The 17,655-nt window shown below is 37.6% G+C and overlaps 1 protein-coding gene across 4 annotated transcripts in view; it reads left to right on the forward strand.

The window, feature by feature from the left end:
* SRBD1 (S1 RNA binding domain 1) overlaps positions 1–17,296 on the forward strand; it is a 296,284-nt gene extending 278,988 nt beyond the window's left edge. For all 4 annotated transcript variants that reach the window (XM_043989808.1, XM_043989812.1, XM_043989811.1 and 1 more), the window contains 2 exons: positions 12,906–13,090; positions 16,404–17,296. In XM_043989808.1, coding sequence (XP_043845743.1) covers positions 12,906–13,090; positions 16,404–16,693 — 475 coding nt within the window. In that variant the 3' untranslated portion in view covers positions 16,694–17,296. The remainder of the gene's footprint in view (positions 1–12,905; positions 13,091–16,403) is intronic.
* Positions 17,297–17,655: the final 359 nt, after the last annotated feature.

Here is a 17,655-nt window from a genome sequence, read left to right on the forward strand (position 1 = left end):
CTAACCATCCTTTTAATAACCCCTTCTCGAGTCTTGCCAGGAGGAGAAGTCTAGTTCATAAATCTAGAGCTGGAGGGGACCTCAGGTGGCTTAGTCCAGCCTCCTTATTTTATGGTTGAGGAAGCTGAAGCCCAGGGAGGTCAAGGAACTTGGCCAGAGTCACACAGGTAATAAGCATCCAAAGTAAAAAGTGAACCCAGATCCTCTGGGACCAAAGCCAGTGCCTTCTCCATTTAACTATATCGTCCATATTATCATTAAAAAATAGTGCATCGCTTAACTGTCTCTGTTCCTTTGTCCTTCTCCCATCTTCCCTAATCTTTCAAATATAATTAGCAGTGGCTTTGCCTTCAAGCCTGTTCACCATCCGCATTGTATTTCTTTTGAGCCCTACTACCTGAACTTTTCAATGACAAATAGGTGTTGGTATCTTACTCTCTCTTTCCCCATCGTAAGTATCAACTCACTCTTAGTCATTTTTTTCCAGTTCAAAGGTAATTCTCCTTGACAGAAAAGACACAACAAAACCAAGAATTAAATACTTTTACCTTCCTTCTGACATGTCCACCCTGAGCAATAGTCCTGTGTGTCTCCCCTTTTTTGTTCCTGTTTGTCCCTGAGTATAACTAAAATGCATCCGAAGATATTAGGGTTTCCAGTTCTTTTATGCTGGTTCCCATCCTGATTTTCCATATACTAAATGAAGCATTTCTGGCTTGAAAGGATTCCTGAACCTACTGGGTTTCTTTTTTAAATAACCTCCTGTGGCAATGTGTCTGGTGCCCTAATTGTCGCAGATTTACAGTCTAGAACAAAAATCAGTCAGATACACGAGGAAAGGACATTCAGTATACTCCGATCATTATGCAAAACTCTTTATTAAACCCCTACATGAGGGTGGCTATGCCATGTTACATATTTTGAATAGTTAGTAAAATAGCTACTTTCTCACCAGAAAAGTGAAGCCCAGTATTTTTTTCCCAGGGGTTACCTTGCCTCCAAAAATTCCTTCCCTATTTGTGAAATAATATTTTGGCTGGCAATGACAGCCAGAGACAAGCATCATATTTCTCCTGTTGCTTGAATAAAGTGCCAGGAGATCATGCGTTGTGTTGCAGATTACACTGATTTGTACATGTTGCAGCGAGACCTGGAACTCTTCCAAAGAATCTGCTGTATTAAGGATTTGATTCACTCCAGATAGTTAAGCTGGAAAGTTGTGTTAGGCTCTTGATATAACTTGACAAAGGCCAGGAAATTTAATGTCAAGTCTGTCACTCAACACTCATTGCAACCAAGCATCAGCCTCAACTTTGGTTTTCCTGCCTCTCAGCAGTTTAAGACACAAGTAGTAAGATTTAATTGTTTATCATTTCAGTTTCAGAAATTGAAGTTAAAATAATAGGTCTCTAAAAGGAAATGGTATTGAGATATCAGAAATGCCATGGACTGGATAAAGATATATCATGGGATGAATTTTATTCAGTCTTACTCTTTGATAGTGATGAATTACTCAGTACTTCATTATCCTTTAGTTGTATGTTTTTCTAAAAATGAGGCACAATACTTTTTTTAGGGGGGTGCAATGAGGGTTAAGTGAGTTACCCAGAGTCACACAGCTATTAAGTGTCAAGTGTCTGAGGCCGAATTTGAACTCAGATCCTCCTGAATCCAGGGCCATTCTTTTATTGTGAGGGACAAATCCATCCTCTTCTCAATAATTCTCAGGAACTCAGCAGTGAAGTGACAAAGGCTTTATTTTCTTCTCATGAGAAGGAGGCACCCTAGTGTGCAGCTAGTGGGTGCCCAGAAAGGGGGCTCGCAGGCCCTGTTTTATACCCTAGTCCCTAACGCAAATGGACCTTCCCCTTTTTCATCACTGGTCAGGGTTACAATTTACACGCAAAAACTAGCTAATCAGAACGCAGTATTCCCACCCCTCTTCCTTGTGTGGGCATAACTCAGGAGTGGACCTTATACTTCCTTATATGGACAGAACTCTGGAGAGGACCTAATTGAGACCAGGGCTCCTTGAACCATGTGACCTAGCTAACCTGAGGGAGAGGAGGGGATCTGAGACCTTTGTCCTACAAACAGGTCTGGGGAATATGGCTGACTGTTATATCCACATTGAGAGGAGACAATTACCCATTTCTCACATTTATCTACTGTGCCACCCCAGGCACAATACTTAAAAGAATAGAACCTGTTTCAGGCTGATGAAGATAGTCATAAAATTCATTTTAATTTACCTGAAAACAAAAACACCTATGTGGAATTTAGATAATTGATTTCATTAAGGACCTTGTGGAAAGGCTTTATCAAGTTTTCATGATTTAAAAGTAGAATTATCCCAACCTTGGGGTCACAAATGGGATCTGTGCTCTTTTGCTGCAAGTTAATGAAAGCAAAGGAAACCTAGGGACCTAAATTCTACTTTTTTCTCTTTCCTCAAGTTCAATAAACTAAAATCTTGGAGAATAGAGAGGACAAAGGGCAACATCTCATGCATAACCTATAGCCATAGAGCATTAGTATAGCATAGTGGGAAGGGTGCTGGACATGGAATCAGGAAAGACTTGTGCTCAAATCCCACCTTTGACAATTGCGAGTTATGTAGTTTCTTATCCTGAGACTTCATTTCTACCCAAAGAGCAATGGAGAGGTGTCTGAAAGATGTGAATAGGTTACAACATAAAACAAGGAGCTTCAGAGAAGAATTAGAGTCAAGGAGGTTATCAATGAAATGTATAAGTGAAGATGAGCTGGTTGCATGACTAGTGTGACGGATAAAAGGTGGCACAGCCTGAATGCTCCACTGGTATCCAGGTAATAGAAAGAAGCAAAGAAGACTCCAAACATACTGGGTCAATCCCCATGGAGAATTTATGTGAGGAGGATGTGAACCAGAATGACATGGGAGAGTTTGCAATATAATTCATTGGCGGGAACATCCAAGTAGATGGGATCACAGATTCATTTGAATATTTAAGTATCTACCTAGTATAAACCAATCCTGTGAGCATTTATTGTCTGCAATGTGCATGAAGCTATGCCAATCTTCACCAAATCATTATGAAGATAAGATTTGCTAATATATGTAAAGTGCTATATGTCAGCAATTACCTAGTCTGAATGTACCCTACCCCATAACAGATGTTTAAACAGGCTTAGAGTGAGTACATAACTTTCCCAAATAATATCTTCCCATTCCTACCCAAAGACTGGACATTTCCAGGAGCCTAGTTTTATGGTCAGGGAAGATAGATGGTGCTGAGACAATCAGGATCGATGCCATAGAAAAAAGTTATCATTCTTTGTCACTGCCCTATTGGATCAATAGCCAACAGCCTGAAGCTGCCAGATATTTAGCAGTATTTTCCAAAGTAGCTATAATTAGATCTTGTAGTAATATACAACCTTCAGTAAGAGACTTAGAAACAATTTTATTAAAGTCAGCCCCTTCAATGGAAAGATGCCACCTGTAGCCTAAGCCCATTTGATTAAGGTACTAGTAAGAGTGGTTATGAGATTTGTTTTGTTTGTTTTTGTTCCCAGTTAATACCAAAGTAATTTCCTGCCTTTCCCAAGAGATAGCAACTAAACCCCATTGTCTCTTATAAAATAAACTAATGGCTATAAAGGTATCAGGCACTTAAGAAACAGTTGATGTAGATTCTTGGCTTTGTTCTTAATTATTTGCATTGTAACCATTTCTTTGCCATCATATTAAAAATGTCACTTCTAAAAGGGAGAAGATTCATTCTTTTTCGACACAATTCATATGCTTTTGCAGTACCAGAGCTGTTTAATTTCAGCTCTACCGTCACTCGTCTCTGTATTTCTGAACAGGGCTTTTTGATTTGTCCTCCTCTCCTAAATACTCACAGCCGCTAATCCCCGTTATGGCTTTACAGCCAGCAAATTAAATTATATTAGTTCTAAACACAATGTTTTTGAGCTGTAGAAGTTCCATAGTCTTTGAAACCACTAACTTCATTTTATCCAACTCTTACTCTGTAACCTAAGAACCAAACAAACTTTTTTTTTCTCCAAAAAGAATAATAATAAATTGCTCCCAGGCGGTAACTCTGGATGCCAGTTTTCAACTGGGACTTAAATCTTCTGCCTGAATTGCAAATCCCTCAGAGCAGGAGAACTAATGAAAATTGACATGTTGGCAATTTTTACTTTTCTGATATTCTTCTGGTTTCACATTTGGACGTCTCTCAGTTGACTATAGGAGGTGTCAGACGAGGTAGTAAGAGTACTTTTTAACAAATAAAACAGACCTTATACATGTAAACAAGTGTCATACTTCAAAATAGTGTCCTTGAGAGCCCATTTAATATTCTGATCTTATAGGCATAATCTAAGATGTCAGGTATGACCATAAGAAAATGAGGCCAGTTTTTAAATTCCCACATGCTGCAAGTATTTTATTTTAAAATAATTTATGTGCTTCATAATAGCCACCATGTGAAAGTTATACAATTATTCCAGTAACATATCCATTGTTCAAAATTTTTCTAGAACCTGTATTTGGAATTGCTCTCTGAATCTATCTCATTATTTTGACCATCCTCAGTTATAGCAAATCTTTATCCTTAGAAAATGACCTTTTTCTTGGAAATATTATAAAAATTAGTCATAACAAAAGTTGATTGTTCTAGATATGCAAGTTGTGACTATAAAGTAATGAGACTCATTTTCCTGGGGTGGCTCTGAAAGCAATTTTGGAAGAGTTTTGAACAGTGACAGTTATCTTTGAATTGTTTGTAACTTAGGTGACTATTGAAGGGCATGGTGCTCATTTCTGTATATTAGTTCAGTGTCTGAATGTGTTTTAATAGGACTCTCTTTTTTATATAATTTACCTTTTATTATGGAATAAATTTGTTTCATACTAAACTCAAAAAGAAAATAAAACTGATCAATTTAACTGTTTCTTTTCTCATACACTATTGGCAAATACATCCGAATTTAGGATGATTTAAAGCTTTCTTAAGAAAAAAGTCATCATTAAGAGCTAAAAATTCTTGAGAATTCTAAGCAGCACATTTTCTTCCAAAGTTGATACTAAGTACTAAATTTCTGGAAACAATGAATGTGAAAACAGCTTCCAATCGTATATGGCCCAGTATACAATTAATACAGCATGCCCAAAGTATCCAGTTTCCGTGTATATGTAACAGAGCTCTGAAAAAGAAGGAAACATTTAGTAGGCTCCTCAGAAGTTAGAAACAGGTAATAATCTCATACTCATAAACCAAGTCTTTTGGAAGACAAAGACTACAGCCCCTAATCTGTGACAGCTTCTTTCTTGCTTCTCTTCATGGTTATTTTATACTGCTTTATTTCTTTGTATTTAGAATGATGACCTCAGAAGGCATGTTAGTACCAGGTGAAAACATTAAAAGTGTGTTTACCCAAAAGCTATATACCATTTTAAAACCCTATCTAATCAGAACTTGTATCATCAGAATCTATCCACTGCCCTGTATGCAGAGTCTAATAATTTTTTGGTTTAGCTTGCTTTTTTGTTCAGTCATTTCAGTCGTGTCCAATTCTTTGTGAGCTCATTTGAGATTCTCTTGGCAAAGATACTGGAGTGGTTTCCTGACTCATTTTACAGATGAGGAAACTAAGGCAAACAGGGTTAAGTGACTTGCCCAGAGTCATGTAGCTAGTAAGTGTCTGATGCCAGATTTGAACTCAGGGAGATGAATCTTCCTGAGTGCAGGCCCAATACTCTATTCACTGTGCCACATAGCTGCCTAACCTAGCTACAAGCCATTATTGAAAACTAGCTGCTTTAACTTTTTCTGTTAATGATGTGCTGAGAAAAGTCATTTAAAACTTCTCTATGTTTGGCTCTGTTATTTTCCAGTGTGTTTGGTGGGTATGTACCCCCATGTCTACCTCTAATATATTATCATTTTAAGTCATGCTCATCCCTACCTGACAAAAAACTTGCATGTGTCACAGTTACTTGCTCTAACAAATAGGACAGGAATTTGCTATGATAGCTGGAAGGTGATGAAAATGGTAATTAACATTGTACTTTTGATGTGACCACAAGCAAAACAGATGTTTTAGAGAGTGCACTAATCCTTTAATCTTAAATGAATATTATAGGGAAGATAACCAAATACTTTTTTGTTGTTGTTCTGCCATTTCCGTTGAGTCTGACTTTTTGTGACACCATTTGGGCTTTTCTTGGCAAAGATACTGGAGTAGTGTGCCATTTCCTTTTCCAGCTCATTTTACAAATGAGGAACTGAGGCAGACAGGGTTAAGTGACTTGCCCAGGGTCACACAGATACTAAGGTCTGAGGCTAGATTTGACTCAGGAAGATGAGTCTTCCTTACTCCAGCCTGGCACTCAATCCAGTTTGCCACCTAGCTGCCCTTTTCTAAGTATTACTATTAATGATAATTGTTCACATGAATTACAGTGCTTTAAGCTTTGCAAAACACTTCATATACATTAGAGGTGCTATTACTTATGCCCATTTTTTAATTGAAGGTTCAGAAAAGAATAGTTGGTGTAATTAATTTAAATATGGATATTAAGCAAATGTAATTGGTCATATTGTTTAGTACTTTAAGCCCGTAAAGTTGGTATTGAGAAGGAAGTGTTTGCAGTTAGTGGTGATGTGAATAATATTGAATATATATTTTCTGTTTCCTGAAGAAAAAGCATGCCACTAGAATTATATTTTAAAATCCAGTTTTCCCTCCAAGAATTAATTCTTTGAGGTTGATTTTCTTATCATTGAATCTTCACACTAATTTTTACTAAGAATTACAACTTTCAAATTCACACATATTTAAGAAATAACTGAATTTAAATATTTTCTTTTTGGTGACATAATGCTGATTAAAACTAGAATATAAAAGTCATCTCTGATAGGACAGTCTTAAATATTTAGAGTGAATAAAGACAACTGGAAGTATTTTACCCTCATAGTGTGTGTCCCTCTCTGTTTGGGACTTAAAATCATATGTGTTTCACCCACAAGGCACATGCTAATATTTAGTTGTTTTTAAAGTGATTATGTTGCATCACTATTCGTTCTGTGGCATATCATGTTGCTTTTTAATGTAAAGAATCCAGGCCTCTCAGCTCCTAAATGATATTCCTGGAAATTATTACACAAAAGTGACTGCATCTGAAGTCTTATGAAGTTTTAGAGAATTACTCTATCTTGTACAAAATTTCTTATTCCCTGTAAAAAGAAAAGGCATAAGATTCTTATGAAAAGTATTAGTCATTTCTGATTATTTGGAATTACGTTTGAAAGTAAGCATGATCTTCAATCATGAGGTCTGTATTTTAACTTTGTACAGATGTGTTGCTAAAAGAACACGATGTGCTTATTTGTTGCATTTATGCTACTTTCTAACTTTTAAGTAAGATGGATGAAATTATGTATTAAATAAAAAACATCAGTGGCTCAGCATGACTGTTTTTAGACTGAAAAAAACTGTTGACATTCAGTGGCACAAATGAGAGTTTGACTTATAATTCATTGACTTTGGAAAAAAATTCCATTTAAAATCAGTTGTTTGAAATTTACCCAGGTTTGAGGGTAAATGATCATTAATTTATGCTGGTGACATTGTAGCAATAATTTGAAAATGTATTGTTTAATTTTTAATCAATTAAATTTTAAATATAGATAATATATTTCTTGCTGCTATTAATCCCTGTCTCCATTTGTCACTTAACATTTTCTGCTCTAAACCTTGAAGATAACATTTCATTTGAAACTTTTTTGTGGGGGAGACTGGGAATTCGAACCTCCTTGATTTGTAAAGGCTAAAATTTCATAACCAATTCCTAAACTTTGTGTTGTACATTACCAACAGTACATAGTCCCACGATCAAAATTCAGTGTACATGTAGGTAATATTCATATAAGCAATGCAATAGGAGATATTAAATGGGCATGGCACCATACTAGCTAGTGCTAAATCTAGCAAGATTAAGGTTAGCCATTTGTTGGATAAAATCTATACCCAGTTTACTTTATGGTTCCTTTCTCTCTGAATTACTTTGATTGCCATTTTCCTGTTCACCCAACTCTGTTGTAACTTTACCAAAGTTTTCTAAATAAAAAGGTATTTAACTTTGTTTTTAACAATGCTGTATCAAAATAGAGTTGGATCAATGTGCAACATGAACACTGACCCCAACCTGCTGCTTTTTATTGATTTCTGTGGCAAATGCCTCCAGGCTTTGGGTGAGAGTAAAAATGATTTATAAAGTATGCACACAGCTTAACCGGGCTACTTTTCTCTCCCCACATCTGTAACCACTATAAACAGCTTTCAAAAATGTGGAAATGACTGGTAGCATCTAGTCCCTCATACAAAGCCAGAAAGATCCAAGTTAGCCAACTGTATTAAGTGTTTCTGATATCAAGGCTAATACTTATTCAGTGTTTGGAGAAATTTTTGCCCCTTTACCAGCTTCTAGACTGATAATGAAAGATTTATGTGTGGCCTGACACCACTTAAAATCACTGCTCAGCCCCAAGAGTTAATGCCATAGACAACTCAATAATCCAAAGCAGCAGTGCGTGAGTCATTTTGGTAAACTTCACGTTGTTGGCTTAGCCATTTTCTTTCCATGGTTGTGTTACTTTTTAAATTTATGTCTTCTATTTTTATATCACCTTCTTTTCCAAATATATACCATCCCCTTCCACTGCTCAGAGGGCCCATCCCTTAAACAGGAGTTCTTAAATTTTTTAATGTCCTAGCCGTTTTGGCAACAGTCTGGGAAAACTTGTGGAGCCCTTCTCAAGAATGTTTTTAAATGCCTAAACTAAACTCATAGGGTTTCAAAAGAAACCAACCATATTCCAATGCAATTATAAAATCCACAGACTCATTAAGAAACCCTACCCTAGTTAACAAAGAATATGAAAAAAGAAAGAAAACGGTTCAGTCAAACCAACCAATACCTGAGCTGAGTCTGACAGTCTATGTGACACTCACATCCCAGCCCCAGACTTCTGCAAAGCAGGCGTTTTCTTTCCTTTTTTTTTTTGAGACCAATCTTGCTCATTATAATTACACAACACCCAGTTTGAGTTTTTGGCTGGGGGAAAAGGAGTAGGTAGGAATGTTCTTTGCATTTGCATTGTTCTGGTCACTGTGTATACTATTTTCCTAATTCTGCTTTCTTTACTTTGCATCAGTTCATAAGCTTTCTCATTCTTCTTTATGTTCTTCATAATCACTTCTTATGGCAGAGTGATTTTGATTACATTCAGTTACCCAGATTTCTTTAGCCCTTTTCCATTCAATTAGCATCTACATTGGTGTGGTTATTTTCAAAAAGCAGTTACAAAAATCATAATATCAGTGTATATTGTAATCTGGATGTGTATGACACCTTTATTCCAAAGAGTTTAGATCTGTTTCATTAAATCGACAAATTTTTATTAAATTTTTGCTAAGTGTAGATCACCATGTTAAGTACTGAGGGAATTAAAAGTTAAGAGAAGACATACTTCCTACCCTCATGGAGTTTACTTTTTGGGAGGGTGACACAAACATAAAACTATAACACACAATATTACATAATCTCAGTAGGAAGGTACAAAACAAATAGGTAAGTGCTCTGTGCTTGCTTCATGGGAATACCATATAAGTTACTCCCACCCACCTGGGTGGAAGGGAGCAGGGGTTGGAAAAGGATCAGAGAAATGTTAGGTGTATTTGGAATTAGGTTTTAAGGATTGGGGTAGGGATTCAATAGGCTAGATGAGGAGGCGGGACATTGAAAGCCTTGGGAATAAGCAAAAGGCTGGAGACTAGACAGTGTTCAGGAAATTCAGTATTTTGCATTTTTTAACTGAAGGGAAAGAGGTAAGGATGGAAAAGTAGGGTGGCCTCAGTTGTGGAATACTGTAACATTTTTTCATTTATCCTCTTTTGCTCTTGCATCATCCTTAAAAAAATGTGGCCTAGAGGTCAAATTAATTATTCCTACACATACAGCCAAGCCAATGAAGGACATAGGTGATACTGAAAGCCAGATCTGCCTGCTCTCAGTTTAGTGCTGCCTCCACTGGATTTCTAATTCTTGTACAATGTAGTTGGAGACTTATTTCCTCTAGTCACATTTATTAGTAATAAAATATTCCTCTTCATTAGAGAGATTCAATATGTGAATATAACATTGTTGTTTTTTAAGGGGGCAGGGAGCACTGGCCCATTTAGCATAGATAGGCTGTAGATAAGGGGAAACAGCCGGGGTATTTGAAAGTTACTCAGCTAATAGCCATACAGTTGTAGTCCATTAAAACAGGGTGAATGCCAGGGGGAAGCCTGGTCAGCAAAGCATGGATTATTTAGAAAGTTGAATAAGGAAGTTGGCTGCTGGTAAAGATGGTCATGTTACATCTGCCATGTCAGTCAGAGCTCAGACAGCTGTATCCTGTCCCTGGGACCTTGTCATGCCACAGCCCATCCATCAGCACCAACAGTTACCAGCTAACCTTCTCAGCTGTGCTTTGGAGATTCTGTGCATGAACACATACACACACCACACGCTCATACAATCTCTCTTTCCACCTCCCTTCTCTCCCACCCCACCAACACACACACACACACACACACACACACGCGCGCACACATGCACGCACGCACGCTTTCTATTCCTATCAAACTACCAGTTTCACTTCAAGTCAACAGAGATTTAGTGCCTGCTGTTCTAGGTACTGGAAGTTGAAATGTGAATTTTTTTCTTATGCTATAGGGGAGTTAAAGTATATAAGCAACTATAATACAATGAATTAAAAGTGCTATTGGAAAAGAACAATCAATTGGTTCAGACCCGTCCAACTCTCTGTGACCCCATTTGGACTTTTCTTGGCAAAGATACTGTACTGGTTTGCCATTTCCTTCTCCAGCTTATTTTACAGATGAAGAAAGTGAGGTACACAGGGTTAAGTGACTTGCTCAGAGTCATGTAGCTAGTCTGAGGGGCCAGATTTGAAAGAGATGTGCCTTGACTTGGTGGGGGGGAGGGGGCGTCATGGGGTCAGGAAATATGCAATGGGAACACACAAAAGAAAGATCAGGTCCAGTGGGGTAAGCAAAGGGTGGTTGATGCAAGCATACACACACACATATATTTATATTAATGAAAACTATATGTATGTACGCAAATGTACATTTGTGTATATATGTGCTTTTTTGTGTATATAATTTTAAGTTAGGCCTTGAAGAACAGGTATTAATTCCACAGGCAAAGATGAAAGAAAAGATATTATAGGCAAAAAGAACAATGTGAGCAAAATCAAGTAAGACATATTATGTTTAGAAAATAATAAATAGTCCAACTTGGCTGAAACAGAGACTATGTCAAGGGGAATAGTGGAAGATAAAAGTTGCAAAGGTAAGTTGGAGTCAGACTATAGAGAAATAGAAGTTTGTCTTTTACATTCCCCAATTGATAAATGGTCAAAAGATATGAATAGGCAGTTTTCAGACAAAGAAATCAAAGCTATCTGTAGTTATATGGAAAAAATGTCCTAAATCACTATTGATGAGAAAAATGCAAATTAAAAGAACTCTGAGGTATCACCTCACATGTATCAGAGTGACAGATATAACAAAAAGGGAAAATACTGGATGTTGGGGGGGTACAGGAAAACTGGGATGCTGTTGGTAGAGTAGTGAAAAGATCCAACCATTCTGAAGAGCAATTTGGAACTGTGCCCAAAGGGCTATAGAACTGTGCATACCCTTTGATCTAGCAATACCACTGCTAGGTTTATATCTCAAAGACATTCCCAAAAAGAGAAAAAGACCTATTTATATGAAAATATTTATAGTAGCTCTTTTTGTGGTGGCTAAGAATTAGAAATCAAAGGAATGCCCAACTGGGGAATGGCTTAACAAGCTGTGGTATATGATGGTGATGAAATATTATTATGTCTAAGAAATGACAAGCAGGATGATTTCAGAAAGGCCTAGAAAGACTTGTATGAACTGATGTATAGTGAAGTGAGTAGAACCAGGAGAACATTGTGCACAGAGACAGCAGTATTGTTTGGTGAAGAACTGTGAATGCCATAACTCTTTTTAGCAGTACAATGATCCAAGAAAATCCCAAAGGACTAATAATAAAACATACTATCCACCTCCAAAGAAAGAACTGATGTTGATTGAACACATGCTAATTTACTCCTTGTTCTTCAGAGTTCCTTCTGATTATGAGCTGCAGCCTGCTTGCAGCACATGAAACCAAGAAAACTAATCATCAGTTGTGTTCTATTAAGCACCACTTTGTACTTTCATACTGTATTAGATTCTGAAAGGGATTTCCAACAGGCATAGTCCTTGCTATCTAACAACAAAAATAAACACAACAAGAATAGCAGATCATTAATATGGTGCTTCGTGATTTATAAAACTCTATGTACATTTCCTCATTTGATCTTCACAACAGCCATGTGAAGTAAGGGCTGTTTATTATCCCCTTTTTCAGATGAGTAAAATAAAGGTAGGACAAGTCAAGAACCTTGCCCATGGTTACAGAACTAGTAAGTATCTGTCAGAATTTGAACCTGTACCTTCCTGACCACGTCAGGCACTTTCCCATTATGTCACATGAGATTAAAAAAAGAAATTTGAATGAGACTGCCAGGCAAAGGAAATGTAAGAAGATTGAATTAAAATGACTAGTGCACAACATCTAGAACAGTTTAGGATACACAATTAAATGGTCACCAAATTTTTGATCATATATGTTATCTATGCACATTTCAGAGATAAGTAAAAACTTAGGGATAAAACAATGAAGGGAATTTAATGATGCTGGGTAAAAATATTAAGGTTTTTTTTTTTTTTTTGCTTTGTTTTGTTTTTAACTATTAAAGGTTTTTATCTCTCATTGGCGGCAACCTTTGTGAAATTGGAAAGCCCGAAATGCAACAAAAAATAAATTCAGTTCTTCAAAAGGAAGGAATAGAAGGAATTGCTAAGAGGTTGAAAACAACAGTACATACATTGCAAATAATCATTGATGGTCTGAGTCAACCTGAAAGCTTTGACTTTCGAACAGGTAAGGTGTGAATACTGTTAACACCTCATATTTATGTTTCTGTATTTCACTGTATGTACCTTTTCACACTTTCACGTTTCATCACTTTCACATACTTGTCTTTTTTTCATTTTTCCATCAACAACATGTCTCATAGGCATCTCAAACTAAAACTTGTCGAAAACTGAACTCGTCTTCCCCACAAAACCATTCTCTTTTTTGAACTTCCCTATTCCTGTTGAGGGCACTACCATTCTTCCAGACATTCAGGTTTTCAGCCTTGGCATTATGCTTCACTCCTTACTCTTCCCTCACTCCACTTGTCAAATTTTATTCTTTCTACTTTCACAATATTGCTTTCATCTCTCCCCTTTTATCTACTCACACAGTCACACTCTAATGCAAGTCCTCATAACCTAGACTATTTTAGTCACTTTCTAATTGGTCTTTGTCCCTCAAATGTCCCTCTATGATCCATTCTCTACAGAGCTACCAAAGTAATGTTTTTAATGTTCTAGTGTGAACAGTTTACTCTCTCACTTAATACACTCCAATGGCTCCCTCTTGCCTCTCCAATAAATATAAGCTCCTCTGTTTTATCTTTTAAAGCCTTAAGAAGCTGGTGTCAGCCTACGTATTCACCTTTATTATGCATTATTCTCCTGCTCAATGAGCTCCAATGACTCCCTAGTACCTTAGTTAATACAGATGACCTAATTTAGGTAATGTAGATGTAACCACTTGTGCAGGAAGCCTGAGTGACCCCATGTTTAGACCTTGTTTAACTTTAGGGTCACCCAATCGTGTCAGACAACCTGGAAGAGATGGTGGTTCAGAAATATGCCCTGCACGTGTACACTAATCCCATCTTCCTATGATACTGTCATGGAGGCAGAGCAGCGGCAGCACTAGTACCAATCAACATACTTATGCCCTCATATGGAAATTGTTTACTCCAGTTTATAAAGTCACTGGTGCAGTTTGAAATCCCTGCAGGCCACACCCAGCTAAGACTTAGAGAAGTTAAATAGTTTATCTGATCTTTCATTGAAGTCCTGCCCTAAAGTTGTCCTATGCCTCATTGTGGTATGCATGGAGGTGCCTAGAGGTTCTCAGAGGATGTACTACCTGCGGTCCTGACAGGGCCTAGCTTTGGTGGGATATCTGTTGTTCTAGGGCTAGCCCCCCTAAATTCTAAATGGCTCATCACCAAGTGATGTTTCTGTTGTTGTTGTTGTTGTTGTTTTTTAAATACAGCAAATGATAAATACCATATTCTCTTAAGGTTTAAAGGCATTCTGGTCTGTGTAATACCCAATGAATCTTTGGTAGTATTAAATGATTTACATTGTCTTTTTTCTGCATTACGTTTTCTCAAATGTGCTTACTTTCCCAGAACCATAGTCACTATCTCCTAACCCTTTTCTCATTTTTCCTAAGTGTTTTTCACTTGAGATAATCAATTCTGGCAGATACTATTAGAGTATTTATAACTGAGTAAATCAGAAGTTACTTGGATTAGGAGCAGGATATAGCCTTGTCTGTCAAATTGTAAAAATGTTGATATTGCAACTTTACAGGGAGAATTTTCAGTTGTCCCCATGGCCCAGGCTGTCTTCAGGAACATGTTAAGTAGTTCCTGACTCAGATTTTCCATGCAAAATTAAACTAAACAGCTGATCAGGAATCCTTAGGGACTCTAAAGCAGCTGGTTGCCTGCAAGAAAGGGGAAAGAGTTTTCATGCATACAGCAATTCCTGTGGGGCCTTACAGCCCATCTCATCCTTAGGCCTGTGATTTTACTTTTCATGGACATGGCCTTTCTCAGTGTGATATTACATTACAACAGGTTTCTTGCTCTTGATATTCACTACATCACCATCAAGTAATGAGGTACATTCTCTTTCTGCAGAACTACATGCTGGACAGTCTGTCCAAATTTCAGAGGTTTTTTTGGAGTATTGAAAAAGGGGTGGGGGTGTGTGTGTGTGTATTTAAAGGAAAAAACCTGAATTTTCTTTTAATTCTCAGTTGTGCTATGATTGGTCGTGGGGAGAAGGGGATAGGTCAAGGAATAAAGAAAAGAACTGACCAGTTGTTGAGGCAAATGTGAAAGACGCCTTCAGTGAGCTGCCTGGATGGAGCATGACAGCTGTTTAGGAAGAGGAGAGGAGAAGGGGTGGGGGAAGAAATGAAGTGTCATAAATGGGAGGTTTGAGTGTTCTTTATTGCTGTAGTCAATGCTTGGTAATCCTAGAAAAGAAGACCAACGGAAAAGAGGGATTAAAAAAATCCACAGGTGACCCACAAGCCGTTTGTTTCAGCATCCTCCCCTATGCAGGCCTTTTTACCTGAGCACCATGCTCACAAAAAGCCAACTCGATATCAGTTTCATCCTCTTCCCCCCTTTCTCTCTGCTCTGTGAAAAAGACACTATTGAATGAATATGTGTGTGTATGTATATGTATATGTTTTATAGTAGTAACAATAATAATAATAGAAGCTGTATTTATAGTGCTTTAGGGTTTGCAGAGCACTTTGTGGATATTATCCCCATAATAAGCCTAGGAGGTAAGTGTTAATATTATCACCATTTTATAAATGAGGAGACTGGGGCACACTTATTTAGTAAGTGTCTGCAGCAGGATTTGAACTCAGATTTTTCTGACTCCAGCTCTGGCTCTCTGAAGAGATAAGAAGAATGCAGAGTCTAAATAGTCAAGAACTGGTCACAAGTGATAGTGCAAATACAGTGACATTTTCTAGAAACCATTCCGTTGATCTCTGTTTGTGAGACTTTCATTCACATTATTATGCAAAGTTATAATCTTCTCCGTCAAGTAGGCTCTGTGAAGGCAAAACCAGTGTCGTCTTCATCTTTACCTCCTGCCCCAGTATTCCAGGGCCACTCCTTACAAAACATAGGAGGAAGTTGGAACATGTTGGATAGAGAAATTTGAGAATGTTGTGAGTAGACAGAGACTCCAATCAACTATTCTCCTTTTTTTGTGTAGTTTAATGAGTGTTGTGGTATTGTTAGACCAAAATCACACTCTCATCTGTCTGTCATCTAGCAGTGAACGGCTCTATGGCCTCTTTACTCTTTTGGACTCACTTGGTATTGTATTAATGTTATTTTTAAGTTTCTTCAAATTGCTTAATGTGCATGTCTGTCCTCTCTCCCAACTAGATTATAATTAACTCTGAGGACAGAGTTTCTGATCCTTTGTATCCCCATGGTGCTTAATGTAGGTTTGGGCATACAATTAGTACTCAACAAGTACTGACTGACCAATATTGTGATTGATTTTCTTTCTTTTTTTTTTTCTTTAAGATTTTGATAAACCTGACTTCAAGAGGAGCATAGTCTGCCTAGAAGATCTGAATGTTGGGACAGTTCTCACTGGGAAAGTTGAGAATGCTACTCTCTTCGGGATTTTTGTGGATATAGGAGTGGGCAAGTCAGGGCTGATTCCCATCCGAAATGTTACCGAAGCAAAGCTTTCTAAAGTGAAGAAGAGGAGGAGTCTTGGGCTGGGTCCTGGTGAGAGAGTGGAAGTCAAAGTGACCAATATTGATATTCCCCGATCTAGGATAACCCTAGACCTCATTCGTGTTTTGTGAGCATCTCACTGGACCCCAAAATTTTATTTAATTTCATTTTTAGCAATAATAGCTCAGATATGTGAGAACCTATCAGGGGATCAGAAACAAGTCATGTTATCAAGAATTTTTTAACAAGCCCCTTGTTAGTCACTGCCTGTTGAATAACTAAGGAGACTGAATATTTCTTCTGGAACAACTTGCTGTATTCCCCCTCAGGGCAGACACATGCCAAAGAAGCTCACTTGGTCCATTTGGTGATGCTTTTCTGAGTGAAATTAGCTTGTCATTAATGGATATTTAGCCATTTCTCCAACTTGTTAGAAAACCATAGAGCACAAGTCTCCTTTGCAAGCCTGTCTTCAAGTGGCCTTCTGATATGTAGAGTGGTTCTCCACATAGTTGGATTCAGTGGTATGAGTTATGAGTCAGACATAAGTCCAGTTTGTGAGTTATATGTGACATTTCATATGCACTCTATAATTGGAGTGTACAAATCCTTTGTTTATTGCCCCTTTATGCTAAAAAGTTCTAGAGACCCAAGTCTGTAGCTTTGAATACAGAAAGTTATTGAAAAAAATTGTATGTGGTTTTCTCTCTACAATAAAACTTTCATGCAGTAAACTTGCTTTTGTTTTGGTGATTGTCTAATGAAATACAAAGAAGTCATAGCTGGGAAATGTTCACTTATGGAGACTGTCACCAGACATAGCACATTTCCCTGAAAAGTACTTATAAAAGTATCGAACCACAGGTCAAGGAGATGCTCTGAAAGAAAGGGCACCCTCTTGTTGTCCACAGAGTAGCACTGATTGGCCGTCCTTCAGGAGCAGATCATCAGCAGCCCAGCCTGAGTAGTCAGCAGCCTTTTGTCTTTGGCATTCCTGGTCCAGAAAAGTGGTTACTCTCCCTCCCCACTGTCGGGAAGGGGATGCGGTTAGACCTGAGATTTCACTGGAGTAGGAAACTGCTACTGAAGAGAC

Source organism: Dromiciops gliroides, chromosome 2 (assembly GCF_019393635.1).
Source record: "Dromiciops gliroides isolate mDroGli1 chromosome 2, mDroGli1.pri, whole genome shotgun sequence".
Taxonomy (NCBI): Eukaryota; Metazoa; Chordata; class Mammalia; order Microbiotheria; family Microbiotheriidae; genus Dromiciops; species Dromiciops gliroides.